This window comes from Anolis sagrei, chromosome 1 (assembly GCF_037176765.1).
Source record: "Anolis sagrei isolate rAnoSag1 chromosome 1, rAnoSag1.mat, whole genome shotgun sequence".
Lineage (NCBI taxonomy): Eukaryota > Metazoa > Chordata > Lepidosauria > Squamata > Dactyloidae > Anolis > Anolis sagrei.
The window spans coordinates 189,186,196-189,205,869 of record NC_090021.1 but is presented as its reverse complement, the minus strand read 5'-3'; the positions used below and the strand labels follow the sequence as shown (position 1 = coordinate 189,205,869).

General features: G+C 39.8%; 1 protein-coding gene across 2 annotated transcripts in view; it reads right to left on the bottom strand.

Annotated features, from left to right (window-relative positions):
- The window catches only part of SESTD1 (SEC14 and spectrin domain containing 1), an 85,944-nt gene that overhangs the window by 6,833 nt on the left and 59,437 nt on the right, over positions 1 to 19,674 (bottom strand). Inside the window, exons 10-14 of one of the 2 annotated variants that reach the window (XM_060779882.2) lie at positions 18,781 to 18,983; positions 13,250 to 13,372; positions 5,222 to 5,416; positions 3,099 to 3,213; positions 1,591 to 1,750 (exon numbers count right to left, since the gene is read on the bottom strand). In XM_060779882.2, the coding sequence (XP_060635865.1) occupies positions 1,591 to 1,750; positions 3,099 to 3,213; positions 5,222 to 5,416; positions 13,250 to 13,372; positions 18,781 to 18,983 (796 nt within the window). Of the gene's footprint in view, positions 1 to 1,590; positions 1,751 to 3,098; positions 3,214 to 5,221; positions 5,417 to 13,249; positions 13,373 to 18,771; positions 18,984 to 19,674 lie in introns of both variants that reach the window. The other variant, XM_067471186.1, reaches the window with a different exon arrangement.

Genomic DNA, 19,674 nt, shown 5'->3' with positions numbered 1-19,674 from the left:
CGCTCCATCTCCTTGCTGAAGAGCTTTCTTTGTTCATAAACTATTCCTCCAAACACCGTGCCTAAAATACTTCCCTGCTTAATGTGGTTCCTACTAATCTACTCATATTGCTGTTTTCGATCCACTAGGTGGGTGGGGGATTGGGCTGAAGGTCAGGAGTTTACCCTGATCTGATTTCAAACTGTCTACCTTTTGGTTGACAAGATTTACTGCACCTGCAGCTGGTGATTAACCTGCTGTGCTAAAGCTGGCCTTCAGAAATAGGTAATAAAATGTTGATGAATACCTTAACTTTTCTTCATTAATACAATACTTTCAACTTCATTGCATTTCCCCCTTAATCAATGTACATTATACACATACATGAACTGTTCTTGTATTCTGTATTTAGAGTTTATGGCTTATGGTTAAATATATTTTGGCTTATGGTTAAACACAGATTATTGCTGACATGTCTTCATGTGGTTTTCAATTTATGGAGACCATAAGGTGAATGCATCATGCGTTTTCTGGGGCTGAGAATGGGTGACTCGCCTGAGGTCACATAGTTGGTTTCCATAGCAGAGTGGGGAATCAAATCCTGGTATCCAGAATTGTAGTCCTACGGGCCAATTAACTACAGACTTACAGTACATTTCTTCCACTGTTAACATCCATGTTTCCAGCTTATGGGATCATTGGATTTGGCATTTTGGGGAGGGAGAGGTTTCTAAAACCATCAACCAGAGAATTCTCCTCTGTTGCAAATTTCAAAGCAGGCAGTCATGGTAGTGACTCATAACATTATAATTCTGTACTGCGAATGGGCCCTACATTCCTTAACATTTGTTTTGAACATTGCTAGATGACAACATCATTGCATGGTTATACTCCAGGCTCCTCTCCTCTCAGCTGTCAAAACAGATTGACCAAAAGTTCCCATGTTTCCATATAATGCAGAACTCTGGTTAGTTGAAAATCAAAAATCAGTGTTCCCAAACAAGCAACACTCATCTGATACAAACATTCAAAGAACTTGCAAGACTAGTTTTCATTCACCTTTTTGTCATATATCTAAGGGTTTTTTTTCCCACAGTAGCATGCAGCTGGTCTTCTATAGCATGGATTTTCCAGCCTCAGATTTAAGCATTCATGGCTTGAATTTCCCCCAAAAAGATTCCAAAAAGTAAACCCTGATCTTGTAATTGTATATAAGGAGCACCATATACAAAGTGCTAATGTATAAAAATGGGACGTGAACGTCCATGGATTTTGGTGTCTGTGGGGGTCCTGGAACCAAACCTGAGCAGACATCAAGGGCTCACTGTATATGCAATTAATTCAGAAATAAGGGTAACTATATTTTGTGATTCACTTATTCTGTTTGGGATTGATCATGAGATCCATGTTGCGATACTACTTGGCACATGATATCTTCATATTCTTTTCAAAAAATAATATTAAAAATTGCTGAAATATCAGATGCATCAAGTGAGTGGCATAATTTTAATTACAAAGAATTAAACTCATGGCATAGAATTAAACTACAATGGCATCAAGAATGTTTTTTAAATGAATTGATACACAGAAATAAAGCGCCACAGCAACTACCTTTGCTTCCTGAGCTGCATGTCGTCCATCACTCCTTGGATGTGATCAACATTCTCTTTGTTTTCAGTGGTTACGTCTTTTCCGTAAGCCCAAGATGCCTGATTAGATATTTGATCAAGAAGATTCTGACCCTTTTCACGCAAACCTTGCAGACCCAAGTCTAGGGTACAATAAACCAAATGCTTAATTTGCCACAACGTGCCATATTTCATGACATATATCGTAACTGTAGGAGTCGTATTCATTTTTAGGCCCCCAAATGGTACATTTCCTTTAATCACATAATAGTTGCACACTTCATTCACTCAGTCGTGCCCCTGTGGAAAGGAAAGAGGGTGAGCATGCAGGTGAGTCACTCCTTGAAAAGGAAAAGAAAAGAAACGGGGTAGGTGCACAGGAGAGTGACTTGCACACATTCCTATCCCCTTTCCTTTCCTTTCTTTGGAGTGACTTGCTCATGCACGTGTATGACCCCTTTTCTTTTCAAAGTGGCAGGTGTGTAGGTGAGTGAAATTTCATTTGCACACCTGTTCACCCCCTTTACTTGGCTGCTGTGTGGGTGAAGTCCCATAGCGGATTTTTTTCACCACCTAATAGTTGCATCCCCCTTTAAGACAAAAAAAGAAAAAGAAAAAGAAAAGAAAAAAAGAGAGAGAGATAAAAATGCAACTATTATGTGATGAAATACAGTACACCTATTTATTTACTGTGAAAAAAATGACACATTATTCTTTGTGGCAGTCTTCTTTTCAGCCACACCCACGTTACTTGTAGCAATCTCTTTTATTAAAATTAACTTCCTTGAATACTCTAGCAGTCAATTGCAGTGAAAAGTTAATTAAGGTTATATTTACATAAGCACAAACACAAAATCCAGACCAGCAATTCTCATACTTGAGCTTCCAGGTGCTTTGGACTACAATTCCCAAAAAACACGGGCAGCACAATGACTGGTAAAAGATTCTGGAGGCTGAAGTTCAAAACATTCAGAGGACATTCCACATAGGGAGATATACTGATGTTTCTGGGGTGTACTTTTCTATACAATCATTTCAGCCGATTTATTTATAAAATATACAGTAACACACTGCCAACCCCCAATTTGTGGTTTCACTTACTCCCGCTTGGGGGAAAACTGTCTTTCTAGAAAATTGCTAATTCCTCCAGGGAATTCTATGCCGTGCTTCCCCTGGATGTTACCACAGACCCACCCTGGAGGACCTAGCAAATTCCAAGGGATGATAACGTACCTCTCTAGAAATTTTTAGGTCTTCCAGGCTTATAGTACCAGAAGTTAGGTATGGATACGAAGTTCTTACTGTACTTCTTCTGAAAACTTAAAGCGATCTATTGACTTGAAACTACAGGGTTTAATGTATGCAATTGCTATACATAGAGGAAAAAAGTGTCCATCAGAAAAATCAGAGTAGGCTTTAAAATGTACTCTTTCTAATTAAAACACATTCATAGTAATATAGATTTTGGTATTTTAATAATATTAGTCTTACCAACACTTTTTAACTTTTCTTCAAGTAGTTTTAAAGTTTGCTGAATAGATGCTCCATCGGCAGGAGCAACATCAACACACAACATCCCAAGTAAACCATCTAGCTGTTGAGATAACTGGAAAAAAAAATCACAACCCAAAATACATTGTTAGTTCTGGCCCCAATATTATCGTGTAAAAATAGCAGGATCAGTAGTGGTGAAGTTATCTACAAAATAAGGCTAGGTGTTCCTAAAATGTCTAGGTGTCTTGAAGCAAATGGGAAACACGATTTTTGTTTCAAAAGTTTAGCAACATTTATATATATATATAACACTTACTGATCAAAACTAAGATTATTTTGCTGATTATTATGGGATCTATAATTTATTTATAACATCATTTGGACATAAAGTTGTTTTATTTGGCTGTTTTTGACAGTTAAAGAGCAAGCCTACAGGCATTTGCTCAGGAATGAGTCCTACTCAATTAGTGGATTTCACTTCCATGGAAATCTGTACAGGACTACACCTTAGTTTTGCACAAGCAAGAATGAATGTAAATATACTCAGAAGATTATAAAAGCACACAAGATAGCTGTATGCTGTATCCTGTGCAAAAGGTCTGAAAGGAGAGTGGGGAAAAAAAGATCACAAGGGAGCTTAAAAGTCAGAAGACAGATGGTCATTGCTTAAATTTCCAAATAAATTCAAAAGTAATCAAAAAAGGCAAGCAACAAAGCTCCTCTTACAAAAAAGGTAGAACTCTCTATGTGTGCAAATACATTGGATTTGAAAGTTACATACATTTATAGAATCATAGAATCATTGAGTTGGAAGAGCCTCGTGGGCCATCCAGTCCAACCCCCTGCCAAGAAGCAGGAAAATTGTTTCAAATCACCCCCGACAGATGACCACCCAGCCTCTGTTTAAAAGCTTCCAAAGAAGGAGCCTCCACCACACTCCAGGGCAGAGAGTTCCATTGCTGAACAGTTCTCACCATTAGGAAGTTCTTCCTAATGTTCAGGTGGAATCTCCTTTCCTGTAGTTCAAAGCCATTGTTCTGCATCCTAGTCTCTAGCACATCAGAAAACAAGCCTGCTCCCTCCTCCCTATGACTTCCCCTATTTATACATGGTCATCATGTCTCCTCTCAGCCCTCTCTTCTTTAAGCTGCTCCTCCCAGGGCTTGTTCTCCAGACCCTTGATCATTTTAGTTGGACATTCCAGCTTGTGTGGGTCTGACCAAGGCAGAATACAGGGGTAGCATGACTTCCTTCTGTCTCGGTACTAGACTCCTATTTATGCCAGCCAAAATCCCATTGGCTTTTTTTGCCACCAAATGACATTGTTGGCTCATGTTTAATTTGTTTTTCAGATGTACTGCTGTCGAGCCCCATTCTGTATCTTTGCATTTCTACCTAAGTGGAGGATCTTGCATTTGTCCTTGTTGAACTTCATGTTATCATTTATTTATTTATTTATTTATTTATTTACAACATTTCTGCCCCGTCCTTCTCAACACCCGAGGGGGCACTCAGAGCGGATAACATTGGCAACAATTCGATGCCGCAATAACATAATACAACAACAATATAAATTGTTAGCTTTGGCCCATCTCTCTCATACATTAAAACTGTTTTGAATTCTCCTCCTGTCTTCTGGGGTATTAGCTATCCCTCCCAATTTGGTGTCGCCTGCAAACTTGATGATCATGCCTTCTAATCCTTCATCTAAGTCATTAATAAATATGCTAAATAGGACAGGGCCCAGGACACAGTTTTTCACTCCCATCAAACAACAATAATGGGACGGCTGCCGAAGAAACAAGGGCTTTCGGGTAAAAATAAATATTTTTAAGGAAAAAGTAAAAATCCCAGAAAGCTGTTAAAAGTAACATACTTTCTTTTAAACATGTAAAAATTATCTCTCTTGTGTGCTACATTTTCTGTTTTGCTGAAATGCTACATTCATAGGAACAAGTTTACAGAGAGATTTTTTATACTTCCTCGAAAATGGATTGGCATTGTTTATAGTCTTTGTTTATTCTTGGTAAACAGAATCTGGTTGACCATCTGCAGCAGTAATTACAAAGCAACAGTCTGCCTTGGCCATGAGTAAACATACATATATATATATTACTCACATCTTGGGCTACACCATGGAAGTCAAGTGCTGCTTGTAAAAGATTCTGCCTAAACTCCAGCTGACTGGCTTGCCGGTAGCAGACATCACTCAGTTGTTGTTGCAACCCTTTCAGTTCGACGAGGTCTTCTTCATCCCCAGCATTGAGCAAAGCTGCAATTTGTTGATTAAGTTCCACATATACAGCAAACCACTCCTGAAAAACCAGACCAGCAAGAAGTACATTGTCAGTATTAACAATTTGCCATGTTCTTTTCAAAGCAGCACACATTAACCAACTCATGTTCTCACTCATTTGTGAAGGCTTTGGCAATCTCCCAAGACATCACCATTTATGAAGTGTATTTTAATGCATGGACATGGGCTGATAGTCAAAGGTTAGGGCTCTTTTTAAGACCCCCAAACCACAAAACTCAGAACTCCACTCTTCTGTTAAAACAAAAAACCAAAAAACAACTATTTAACCTGAGAGTTGCATCACAGGCATTTCCCTGTCTCCCACCATTTCTGGAGTTGGAAGTTACACACAAAAGACAGGGCTGTTTCTGGGGTGACACTGAGAAAATACCATCTTTTCAGTGATCCAACAAGCTCCTGATGCTACATAAAATATGCAAATAAAAACAACTAAATATGCTGGTTTTAGTTCAGGGGTTCCCAAACTAAGGCCCATGGGCCTCATGTGGCCCTCCAAGGTCATTTACCCACCCCCTGACCTAAACTTTAGACAGGGTAAAGTAACCATAGATTTGACAGAATACATTTATTTATTTATTTATTTATTTAGTACACTTGTATACCGCTAATATCTCAGCCTAAAACGGCGACTCATTGCGGTTTACAACATTTAAAAACAACAATAATTCTGATTAAAAATATAAAACACATACATATACAATACACAGTATTGGGCCACCAATACAGACCAATGCATCTCTTAATTAAAATCATAATCCAATTTCGTTGTCTATGATTGCCAGTCCTTGATCAAAAACTTCATCGCATCGGATTAGCCGAATGCTTGCTCAAACATCCATGTTTTCAGTTTTTTCCGAAATGCCATCAGCGAGGTGATTGATCTTATCTCTATAGGGAGGGCATTCCAAAGCCGCGGGGCCACCACAGAAAAGGCCCTGTCTCTCGTTCCCGCGAGCCGCACCTGTGAAGCAGGCGGGATGGAGAGAAGGGCCTCTCCCGAAGATCTTAGGGTCCTGGTGGGCTGATAGGCCGAGATACGTTCGGATAGATATGTAGGGCCAGAACCGTTTAGGGCTTTAAAGGCCAAAGCCAGCACTTTGAATTGGGCCCGGTAGCTAATCGGTAGCCAGTGGAGCTGGTACAGCAGAGGAGTTGTATGCTCCCTGCGCCCTGCTCCTGTTAATACCATGGCTGCCGCCCGTTGGACTAGTTGGAGCTTCCGGGCCGTCTTCAAAGGCAACCCCACGTAGAGAGCGTTGCAGTAGTCAAGGCGGGATGTAACCAGAGCGTGGACTACCGTGGCCAAGTCAGACTTCCCAAGGTACGGTCGCAGTTGGCGCACGAGTCTTAACTGTGCGAATGCTCCCCTGGTCACCGCCGAAACCTGGGGATCCAGGCTCAGCGATGAGTCCAGGATCACACCCAAACTGCAAACCTGTGTCTTCAGGGGGAGTGCGACCCCGTCTAACACAGGCTGTAACCCTATACCCTGTTCGGCCCTGCGACTGACCAGGAGTACCTCTGTCTTGTCTGGATTCAATTTCAATTTGTTCGCCCCCATCCAGACCGTCACAGCGGCCAAGCACCGGTTCAGGACCTCGACAGCCTCCTTAGTAGCAGGTGGGAAGGAGTGACAGAGTTGGACATCATCTGCGTACAGATGACACCGCACCCCGAAACTCCGGATGATCTCGCCCAGCGGTTTCATGTAGATGTTAAACAACATGGGGGATAGTATTGAACCCTGAGGAACCCCACAAAACAAAGGTTGTGGGGTAGAACAGGAGTCCCCCAGTAACACCTTCTGAGACCGGCCCTCGAGGAATGACCGGAGCCACTGCAGAGCAGTACCTCCGAGACCCATTCCCGCGAGGCTTCCCAGAAGGATACCGTGGTCGACGGTATCGAAGGCCGCTGAGAGGTCGAGTAGCACCAACAGGGACACACTCCCCCTGTCGAGCTCCCGACGGAGATCATCCACTAAGGCGACCAAGGCTGTCTCGGTACCATGCCCCGGCCTAAAGCCAGACTGTGCCGGATCCAGATAATCCGTGTCTACCAAGAATGCCTGGAGTTGTGAGGCCACCACACGTTCCATGACTTTGCCCAAAAAGGGGAGATTGGAAACAGGCCGATAGTTAACCAATTGAGTGGGGTCCAGTGATGGTTTCTTCAACAGCGGTTTTATCACAGCTTGCTTTAAGCTGGCTGGAAATATGCCTTCCCGGAGGGAGGCATTAACCACCACCTTAACCCACTCGGCCAATCCCCCTCTGGCCTCCTTTAGAAGCCAGGATGGGCAGGGGTCTAGGATGCATGTGGTAGGTCTCATTCCTCCAAGCACCTTGTCCACATCCTCGGTTTGAACTAATTGAAATGAATCCATCAAAATTGGACAAGCAGATGCTCGTGTTACATCCTCAGAGACTGCCGTTAATATGGCGTCCAGTCCAGAGCGGATCAAAGCGACTTTGTCTGCAAAGAACTGAGCAAAGGCTTCACAGCGAGCTGCCGAGTCATCAGGGCACCCATCCTGAGTGGTGGGTTTTAACAGGCCTCTGACAACTCGGAACAGTTCGGCCGGACGGTTCTTTGCAGACGCAATAGTGGCCGCAAAGAAAGTTTTCTTTGCGGCTCTTATTGCCGCGGCGTATGACCTTAAAAAGGACACAAACCGTGTTCGATTTGGCTCGTTCGGATCCGAACGCCACACGCCCTCTAGTTCCCTCTTCTTTCGCTTCAACGCCGCCAGCTCCTCAGTAAACCAAGGGGCTGGTTTAGTTCGGCTACTTGAGAGGGGACGTTCTGGAGCGATCGTGTCTATTGCCCTCTCACAGAACTTCCTAGATCCTCCTGGTGATTCTACGGTCTGCTGCCACCAGAAGCTACTATAGAATTGTCCTGGAGGAGCTAGAAAATTCCTAGAGAAGCATCTTATGTAGGAATTTTCTAGGTCTTTAAAGGTGACTCTATGGTAACTTCTAGTGGAAGATAATAATTTCAGTAGTGTTCGCTGTTCGCTATTGTCCTGTTTTCACTTCCCACGGTCAGTTCAATAACTATCCCTTGCAGATACAAGGTCATATTGTACTATGCAAATAGTCTTGATAATGTTGAAGAAATACTGAACTATAAAATAAAAGTATATAAATCCAACACCTTAATGAAATAGAAAGCCATGTCTTTCTATTTCATTTGAGAATTGTTATTTCACTGCTTCCTTGCATACTATCGTACTATATTTTCAGCTCTTGTTATCTCTTGTTATATGTAGTCTCATATTTCAATGACAATGTTTTAGGGAAAGGTCTGTTTTATTCACATACTATTAAGCACAGTATGAACACACTCATTTAACTGAAATTCTTAGACAGTAAGTAGCGGTATCATCTTTTAAAATAGGAATCATGACTCAGGTCTTTAAGAATGGTGTAAATCTTGGTGAAAGGGAAGGAAATGACTCAATGTTAAATGAATATTTAAGCTATTTGCCATGCCAGTGGAGTAATTTGCTTGCAATAAAGTCTGGATCCTTTTTAGTAAACACAGTTAAAAATAATTAGCTTGTAAATCAATGAGACAGCAGATTAAAGAAACACTTGAGTTATTTAAAAAGCTTTTGTGTATATAAGGCAGTAACTTCTAATTGCTGCCGTGCACAGCCTTTGGTGTCAATTTCTCTACCTCAGAGGCAAGAGACATATTGGACGATCTTCTCTTAACGTTTTATTTACTAAGGAGATCTTTCTAAATGAATAAAAATTCATCCCTCCAGAGAGCCTTTGGTTCTTTTAAATTTTTATAAATTCATAATATAAAGGTTATTGGCTGAACTATATGTTCCTTCAAACTTTCTTCTCACAGATAGATCCCAGATGAGATCGTACTATTATGGCCCACTTCTAGACTTAAATATCCAAATGATCTCCTGCCACTTCAATTGTTCTTTCCTATAGATATGGCCATTCTGTGAAAACTGTGAAATACAATTCCCAATATGCTTGATCAAATGTTTGAGTTTCTTGTTATACCAAGAACAAGCATATCAAGATCAGCTCAAGATTGTGTCTATGCTTTAGAGTTGTTGCAGCTTCATGTCACTTGAAAAGTTGTGGCCCATTTTATTTTTAATTTTATAAGGTACTTACAATTATCAACCAAAGAGATCTAGTTTCTTCCTAAACTATAGCACTAGAGTAGCTAAGTACCTCAACAAATGACAAACCCCAGGATTGTGCAAGAAGAAGCTATGACCATTAAGTGACCATTAACTGCTGGAATTCTGTGGGTCAATACACTCTCTAGTGAAAAGGATGAAAGAGTCAAAATGACTGCTATTAAATATAGGAAATCTATAGAATAGAGACTCTTGGTGACCATCATGGATGACCTCAAACAGGAGATGGATCTGTGCGTGTAGGTTGATTTATTAGTTCGGTTTCCCAAGGCGCAGGATTTCAAGGCAAAAGTAAGCTAGGTGTCTTCTCAAGTTTAGATTTTACTCCAGACCACCACATTTTTTAAAAAAAAGATAATAATAATAATAATAATAATAATAATAATAATAAACTTGTTATATCCCGCCCCCTCTCCAAAAGGACTCAGGGCATCTTACAACAAAGTTAAATCATAACATATAAATAAGCAAAAGCAGAAAGACAGGACTTAATATATAAGCAACTATCATAAGCAGGTTAAATTAACTCTGCTCTGAGCATTACTGGATCTCCAAAGTTCAAATCAGGCACTCTTTGGAAGTAAGTATTATTGTAATAAACTCAAAAAATACTAAATTCACACACAGAAAAGAGTAAAAATATACAGTTAACATCAGGTAACCAATAGCCAGAAAGCATGAATGTGGAATATTCTATTTACCCAACCATTCCAGAACTGATCTGTACAATGTGGAATCTGTCACATAATATTGTAAGATTTTTTTTTAATCGTGAAGTATGTGGTGAAATCAGAGGCAACGAACAGAAGTAACTTTTGGCCACTTTATCAAAAACTGTCAAGCCATAAAAAGTTCAGAAACATGACTGGATTGTATACTATGATGTCAGCTCCTAATTAAGGCTTTTACCCTTCAGCAAGTCCTTCTGAGAGTCACTGAAATCACTACAATATACTAGATCCCTGATATGGACTATTCCAAAAAGCTTTAATGAGTTAGGCTAAAACACACACACAGAAAGGATACAAATATCACTGGTTTGAGAGCCAGGGGAGATAATTGTTGCCAATTATCTCTTCTGGGAAGGAGAAGCAAAGTGTTACTAAGGTGTCATTTATCTTGCCATTTTGATGTTTTTTAAAAACAGTTTTATTTATGATTTGTATTTGTATTTCAAGTTCATTTATGAAGTTGTATCCTTTTCAGTTTACCTATTACTAAACTCTGTAGCCATCAAGACGAAATAAAAGGAAGGCCATAATAACCCAAGTGTGCTCTGCTCGATGTGAAAGACTATGCACTCTTGATAATAAAAGACTCAACCCACAAGTCCAACCTCAGCAAGTAGATAGTCCATGGAGACATGAATCATGCTCTCTCCTTATGACTACAATGAAGTAGAATTCTTAAATCCTGAAAATGACAGAATCTTTGGATTCAGGCTATGTCTATAAGGTGGATATTGGATATAACACTAAGTCAGGCCTGCATAACCTGTGGACCTCCTGGAATTCTGGACTTCAGCTACCAGAATTCATATAATTGGAAGAGACCTCGTGGGCCATCCAGTCAAACCCCATGCCAAGACGCACGAAATTTGCATTCAAAGCACCCCCAACAATGGGTTGTTGCAGGTTTTTTCGGGCTATATGGCCATGTTCTAGAGGCATTCTCTCTTGAAGTTTCGCCTGCATCTATGGCAAGCATCCTCAGAGGTACCACTACCTCTGAAGATGCTTGCCATAGATGCAGGTGAAACGTCAGGAAAGAATGCCTCTAGAACATGGCCATATAGCCTGAAAAACCTACAACAACCCAGTGATTCCAGGCATGAAAGCCTTCGATAATACACCCCCAACAATTCTTGGCCACTGGACAAGCTGACTAGAGCTTCTGAGAGTTGGAGTCCCAAACACCTGGAGGGCCACGGGTTGTGCATACCTGGTCTAAGCTAACTAAAAATGGAGTTACTAGCAAGATAACACTTTGCTCACACATTCAATAATGAAATGAATAAAGGATTATGCTGATGCACTAATTGACTGAGTTGATACACAATCAGATTTTTCATGGCTAATACAGAAGGCAAGCAAACAAGAGAGAGTGAAGACAGCTAGAAGAGAGACAATTTGCTAAGGAAGTTATCTGGTTGTCTTGGTCTTTATAACTAGCTAATTCTTCAAAACCTATGAGTGGCTACTATCACACTTCTTGGTCAGCATGACCCCTGTATTCACTGGGGATACATTCTTGAACTTCATATAGATATGTGAAAGCCTTTTGTTGTTAATGGGACAAACAACAGACAAACTGATAAGGGGACATAGCTTGTATAGAAAGCTCTAAGACAATAATTAAATTAGTGAAACTATGCATAAGTGAAACCGTATATATTGGTTCCATGAATACAGGGATTGTACCGTATCAGGAATAATTTTCAGCCCCAGATCAATCATTCCAAGAGTTGTGCCTATGTCAGTTGGACAGTAAGTCAATTCCAGATTTTGATAAAGGGTTTAAAGAACTCTCTGGGGTGCTGACCTCTGTTCCTAAAAAGGTCTAGCATCGTTGCCAGACCCTTTGAAATGAACCAGAACCTGGAGTGGATGCACCACCCCACTGACTTAGTCTTCTGTCACCACTAGCGGACAGACAAGTGCAGCAGAATATGGGCCCATCTAGTATGTATGCTATCCCTTCCTTTTTGATTCAGTACATTCTGCCTCATTAAATAGCCTCTGTACTGAGATGGAAAGGAGAAATGATCCATGTCGAATGTCTATCTAAGATATCCATTATATAACGCAATGGTATTTACACTGACGTGCAAAGTATGTTTAAAAGGCAAAACACATTAATGAATATGAAAATAATGGTAGTATGTTTGCACTACATTTCTGGGTTAATGTCAAGCAGAAAGTCCAAATAATGTCAAACAGAAAGCCCAAACAATATTGATGCCGTAGAAATATATTAAGTGATAGTACTAGCAGAGCATGTTACGGTATCAATATACAGCTAACCTTTGCCTGCATTCACTAACGTCATGAAAAATGTACATGTACGTGGAAGAATGTACACACAGGTTATCCATACTGACTGAATGCAATGCCCCACGTGTGTGTACATTCATCCACCTGTGTGTACTGTACATTTTTCATAATGCTGGAAAGTGTGACCAAAGGCTGAACTTGTGGGATTTTGTATTTGCATTCAATTCTCATTGTCCCCAGACATAACATAATGCCTTAACTCTCGAAAAACAAAGTATGCCTTTACCAATCATGAAGCAACCTGTGTGTTAAGTTTATACGTGATCTTAGCTGAGCATGAAAATAATTCCAATAAGTGTTTTCCAGGGGGAAAATATTGAGAAATCAATGCTCCCTAAATTGTGCTTTGTATCTTGTCAGACGTGCAACCATTCTTCTTCTTTTAAACATTACTGCACTGCCACAATGTTAGAATTTAATTAACAATCATTGATATCAGCAACAGTTACTAGACTGGTACAGAAAAATAAGTGCGGTCTTTTATAACTCATAAATCACTGTCTGAAATTCACGAGAAAAATGTCACTGGAAAATGTTGCACGTAATTAATTACATATAAGAACAATCATGCAGGAACTTCCTTGGGAGAATGAGAACTCACACTGTGCTGGCTCTCAATCTCTTCATGCTTCTGCTGCAACGCTTGCGAGGCTCTAATTGAATCCCCTATTCCCCACTGGGTCCGAAGCTGTTCTGAACCAGGTCCTTCAAGCCAGTTTACTACCTGTTAAACAAATAGCAATGTTACCACCACAGCAAATGATTAAGCCAGCTCAATAATCTAGGTAGATTTTTAAAGGATTGCTTTTATTAAAAATAACCCTTCTTATAAAGTTCATGACATGTATTTTAATAGCAGTTACATTTCTATCACAAGTAAAACAGTAACAGTAGAAGGTGGTGGTATTGCTACCAGATGCAGCAGCAAGCATCTAGAATGGTGTTTCTCAACCTGGGGGTCAGGGCAGGGGGTGTCAGAGGGGTCACTAAAGACCATCAGAAAACACAGTATTTTCTGATGGTCATGGGGGTTCTCTCTCTGTGTGTGAATCATATATATCTAACTATATCTATGGCTGGATGGCTCTTTGTCAGGAGGGCTTTGATTATGTTTTCTTGCTCTGGCGAAGTGAATTGGACTGAATGGCCTTGTAAGGGGGTGTCAGAAGGGTCGCCAAAGACCACCGGAAAACACAGTATTTTTTATTGGTCATGGGGGTTCTGTGTGGGAAGTTTGGCGCAATTCAATCATTGGTGGGGGTTAAGAATGCTCTTTGTAGATGAACTATAAATCCCAGCAAGTATAATTCCCAAATGTCAAGATCTATTTTTCCCAAACTCCAGTAGTGTTCACATTTGGGCATATTGAGTATTCGTGCCAAGTTTTGTCCAGATCCATAATTGTGTGAGTCCACAGTGCTCTTTGGATATAGGTGAATTACAACTCCCAAGGATAATGCCCACCAAACTCTTCCACTATTTTCTGTTGGTCATAGGAGTTCTGTGTGCCAAGTTTGCTTCAATTCCATTGTTGGTGGAATTCAGAATGCTCTTTGATTGTAGGTTAACTTTAAATCCCAGCAACTACAACTCTCAAAACTACTGTTATGAAGTAACAATGAAAATAATTTTACGGTTGGGGGTCACCACAACATGAAGAACTTTATCAAGAGGTCGCAGCATTAGGATAGTTGAGAACCACTGATCTGGAGGAAATAATAATATTAGTAATAATACTACAAGTCTAAACAGACATTTCCTAATGCTTTTTTTGGGATGTTGCGGGAAGGTGGGGACTGTCTTCCTTTTGAAACTTCACAAGCATTTTTTGAAACTGGAAATCAGAATATCAATCTCTTTCCTACCTGCATTACTAGCTGACGAAATGGAATGCTTTGGGTTTCTAACCAAAAGCTAAGTTGTATTAATACGGAGGAAAACAGCGCTTCACCAAATTAAGTAATGTGTCTCTGCGTATGCTCCACTATTTCATGTTTTTTCATTATAGACTGCCACTTTGTAGGTTATTTAATAGAAGTATTTAACAGCAGGTCTAACAAGTGGGGCTAGATGAATAGTTGTCAGAACTGGCAGCTCACCACAGGAAAATCTGCCATGCAAAACCCCAATGGATTCTCTTGGCTCCACTTATCTGTACGATGATAGAAAATAAGAAGTACTAGCTTCACATAAAGTGGGAAGAACAGGCATTTTAGAGGGGAAAAACATGAACAAAAAACAGGACTTTTGATTATATATTGGGGGAGGGGTAGAGAGGGAGGAATAAAAAAATATTATTGAGCTAATAGCCCAATAATAATTTCAGCCACACATTAAGAGATACCACAAGCGTAGCAAACTTTTTATCTTTCCTCCTGCCTCCCACTACTGTGGCTTTCTTTGGTGCATTTTTAAAGTTTCCTTGGTTTCCAAAATCAGCAGTAGGTGGAGAAAATGTTAGAAAGGAGAAAACACCAAGAAGCTGCAATATTGACACATAATTATTATCACTACCTAAATCAGTATGGAAACGGTGCTGCCTGTCGGTCCCAGGATTGATTTTTAACACCAATTGTCTGCCTTTTGCAAAAATCACACTTCCAGAGGTTTTCATGGACATGACTCTTTTCTAAAATAAAGCACCCCTCTACTTTTAGGGAAAAAAATCCAAAAAGAAATGCAACTTCTAGTTTCATCAGGAAGGCCCAAGGCACCCATGGCAAGTTTGTGGGAAATGGCCCTTGCTCCACCTCTGACCTAAATGAAATGAAATGGCTCATTGGGGTGCCTAGTGGCACAATGGGTTAAACTGCTGAGCTGCTGAACTTGCTGCCCAAAAGGTTGACAGTTCGAATCCAGGGAGCAGGGTGAGTTCCTGCTGTTAGCCCCAGCTTCTGCCAACCTAGCAGTTTGAAAACATGCAAATGTGAGTAGATCAAAAGGGACTGCTTCTGGGGGATGGTAATGGCGTTCCATGCAGTCATGCAGCCACATGACCTAGGAGGGGTCTATGGACAACGCCAGCTCTTTGACTTAGAAATGGAGATGAGCACCACCCCCCAGAGTCGAACACGACTAGACTTAATGGCAGGGGAAACCTTTACCTGGTGGCTCATTTGACACTCATGACATACATGAAGGCAACTCTACGATTCACATTACATTTTCAATCAATACAAGAGAATTACTATTTTTTTTTTGTACAATTACAAATCACAGAGAATGGAAACATGTCACACAAAATGACCAAATTCATCACCAAACAGCCCATATTCCCAAACATACTGATATTAGACTGTATCCCAGTGACATCTTTGTTCATTGGTGGTTATTGAACAGGAAATTCTATCAGTCAAACTGCTCTGGATGGATTATCTCACTGAAACTGTTACCACCACCTAATGCTGCAGCTCATGCCATGATATTGGACCCACTCTCATTTCATTCTGTTCATAGGGCGCATCTACATTGTAAAACGAATGCAGTACAATGCCAATTTTAACTGCTGAATGCTATGGAACGATGGGATACCTAGCTTGGCAAACACTGTTTGGCAGAGAAGGCTAAAAATCTTGTAAAACGACAACTCCCATGAAGCCATAGCAGTGAAAATTGCATTAATTCTACAGTATAAATGCACCCTCAATTGCCAACTTTTTGAATGCCTGAAGGAAAACTGGTTGTGTTAGCCAGGGGCAATTGGCACCATTGGTGCTTTCCTCTCTCTGAAGAATGACCCTCTACTTAACCACGGGCTGTATCAAAATGCATACTTTTGGCCTCAAAATCTGCCCCCAACTTATACTTGAAGTTGACTTATATATGGGTATTTACGGTAGTCCTCCTAACCAAAGTGTTCAGCAGGTAATTTCAAAATTGATTACTAAATTTAAAATAACAGAGACAAATGCTGGCTTTCATTGCTTGCCAAAGTTCAATTCATTTACGATGCAGCATCAGTAACATAGACAGACCAAATGGATGACAATATCTAATCAGACTGATGCAAATAGAGGTTGATGGCCCAGTAAACAAGTCTATTTAAATGCATTAATGATGGCAGTTTGCCAAAACTAGGCTGTAAACTTCATTATAAACAGCCCATCTTCCCTCATATCATTTGAGTACTCAAGTTATGCAGAAAAGAGGGCCATGGTTTAAAATGTACATGTATGTAATATGCAATTCTCCCCATTTTCAGAGATCTTTTTTTAAGTGAATTGCATAAAAATATGTTCTGCGCATTTAAAAATCGAAAGAATTCTTAATTGTCAGATTTTAAAACATCTGCAAAGTAAAATAATTCGGGCTTGATCTGAAAAACTAGTGTTTGAAGGCTAGGTGTTTATATGCAGTCATTCCATTGAATATAGCAGAATATACACACAGATGTACATAATATATACACGTACAGTGTGTGAGTGTACACACACACGTAAATGTACATACATCTAATTTCAAATAATAAGCTGAGAGAGGGAAAATAAATTGAATCCATTTCCTCTATTCCCTACTGAGACACTGTCAGCAAAAGTGTTGAAAGCACCAATTACATACTGATTTCTAAAACACCAGCCACATCCCTTGTGACCTTTTAGCACTCACTTCATTACAAGGATTTTTTAAACTATTATTACCATTATGATAATTCATTCTAGTCAGCAGCAATCCTCTATCATAAATGCTGCTTTCTACTTTAATCACCGGATATGCCAGTGTATTTCTATATTTGCTTGTTAGGAAAAAAAATCTACTATTTGTGTTCTGTTTGTCTTAAATTGGTGAAACAAATGAACATACTCATGCAAATTCACACACACACACACACCCATTTATAAAGCAATCTTTGTTTTTTTCTAGCCTGGGTGAATATTCAAAACTTTATTGGCAGCTATGTTTAGTGTATAGAACATAGCAGAAGTCAATTAATACTGTATTTCTTTGATTTTAATATTCACTTTCCCTCATATAAATACCTCTAAAAATGGGATGGCCTTAGAATTGTGAAAGCTCTCTCTCTCTCTCTCTCTCTATATATATATATATATATCTTTCTTTCATACTAAAATTAATAATAATAATAATAATAATAATATTTTATTTCTAGACCACCCTCATTCAGGGTGGTTTACACACACAAAAAGGCAAGCATTCAATGCCTCAGGTGAGTACAAACATATCAAAATAATATACAATAAAGCAACAGTAATAACAGTGAGCTTATAATTAAGCAGTGATGAAAAATAAAACAAAACAATCCAGTAAGACATAGTTAATTAAAACCTAAGTAAATATTACAACAAATACTCTAAAAAGCAATTTGAAATAAAGTTACATTGAAAATTAGAGTGTGTCTTACAACTGATAGCAACTTAGAATAGAAGAAATAGGGTATTACTATTGGGTTTAATGACACAAGTGATTGAATGCAATTATGACTGTTCTCTGCCATCCCAATTTTCATAGTTCTCAACTTATATGTAGGCTAGGTACCATCCTCCAATATTCCCAGAAGAAGTTGGCCTACTTAGTAAAACGACCGAACAAATTGAAATCTGGCAGTTCAAATGACTAAATAGGACAAGGATATAAATCACAGCTCATAAAAAGTTCATGGACAGTTCACTCACTCACTCACCCTCTGATTGCCCAATACTTTTCTATCATCAAAGAACTGACAACATCCAACAATGAGGTATTGCTGAATTTTGCAAAGTTGTTGGCTCTTTCAGGGAAGTGAAAGATTTAGCAACTGGAGCATTAGCATGCATCAGTGCACATATCCTCTCCTAGGGAAAACTCCTCTAATAGGAAACCAGAAGTGAATGCAAGGTGCAGAAGAATGCCAACACACATTTGGGTGCCTCCAATCTTAGATCTGTTTCTGGGTATGTTTGACCTGCAGATTCCAAAAATGGCACCAGTTCCCTCCCCTCAGCTCTATTTTTGAGGTACAGAACATCATCTGCATGCCCATAAGAAATTATGATAACCATATCTAAGAAGCTAGAGCTGATGCAATCTATCCAAAGCAATTTCCTGAATCAGTGCCCCAAGACTAAATTATTTTACCAGAAATAACTAAAGAAACAAAACACAACCAAGTAAACCTTGGCAACCTACCTGCATTACCTTCTGTTGAATTTCCTCAAGCTGAGTGCGCTTGCTCCGTTGTCGGCATACTTCTTGGTACCGCGTATATTGTTCCCGGAGTGAATCTAGTAACTTCATAACCTGGGGTTGAGCCAGCAATTCATCATCCATGGGAGACCAGGAGACCCCTCCATCCGAACCATTAAACCGGCGTTGTTGTAATTCAGATAATAATTCATGGCCTTTAAGGATTAAACAAGAGTTATATTATTATAGAAACTTAAATAAGGGTTTAGAAATAAGACTGGGTCCCCCATTAACATACTGGTGACAGCTGTATGCAAAGGTAAAATAACTTTTCCTAAGTTTTAAGGCCCAAGCTTTACATCTACGGGACTTGTATGGGATCAAGATATGCATCTATGGGACACATTTGCAAATACATGAATGCAAGTATGCATCAATGAAGGGATAGGATGTTATTATGGGTTAGCTGAAGGAGATGGAGGTTATATACTTTTAGTCTCATAATACTGACAGATTCCCTATGGCCTGCAGTAGGAAGGAAATAACAATTATGGCAACTTTGGAGCCATAGCTTCCCCTGCAGCTGCCACTGGTGTGGAATCAACGATACCAGATACTTAAAGGGAGTGGGGGACGGGAGGGGGGGGGGTTAGTTTCATTCCAAATTGGTGGGCATGGCTGTTTCCTTGCTTCCATTAATGCTGCAGAAGCACTTAAGAATCTCAGAATTCATCTTAAGTTGGCAGTTGGGATTTAATGACAATTGATAAAATAATGACTTGAGCAGATAAAGGCTTGTTGAGTCATCTATAGAGGATTTGCTATGATGTAAGTATTGAAACCCAGAAAGGATATAACATTTGTGAAATTCAATGGTCACTTGGCAAAGCAATAATCATGCACTGT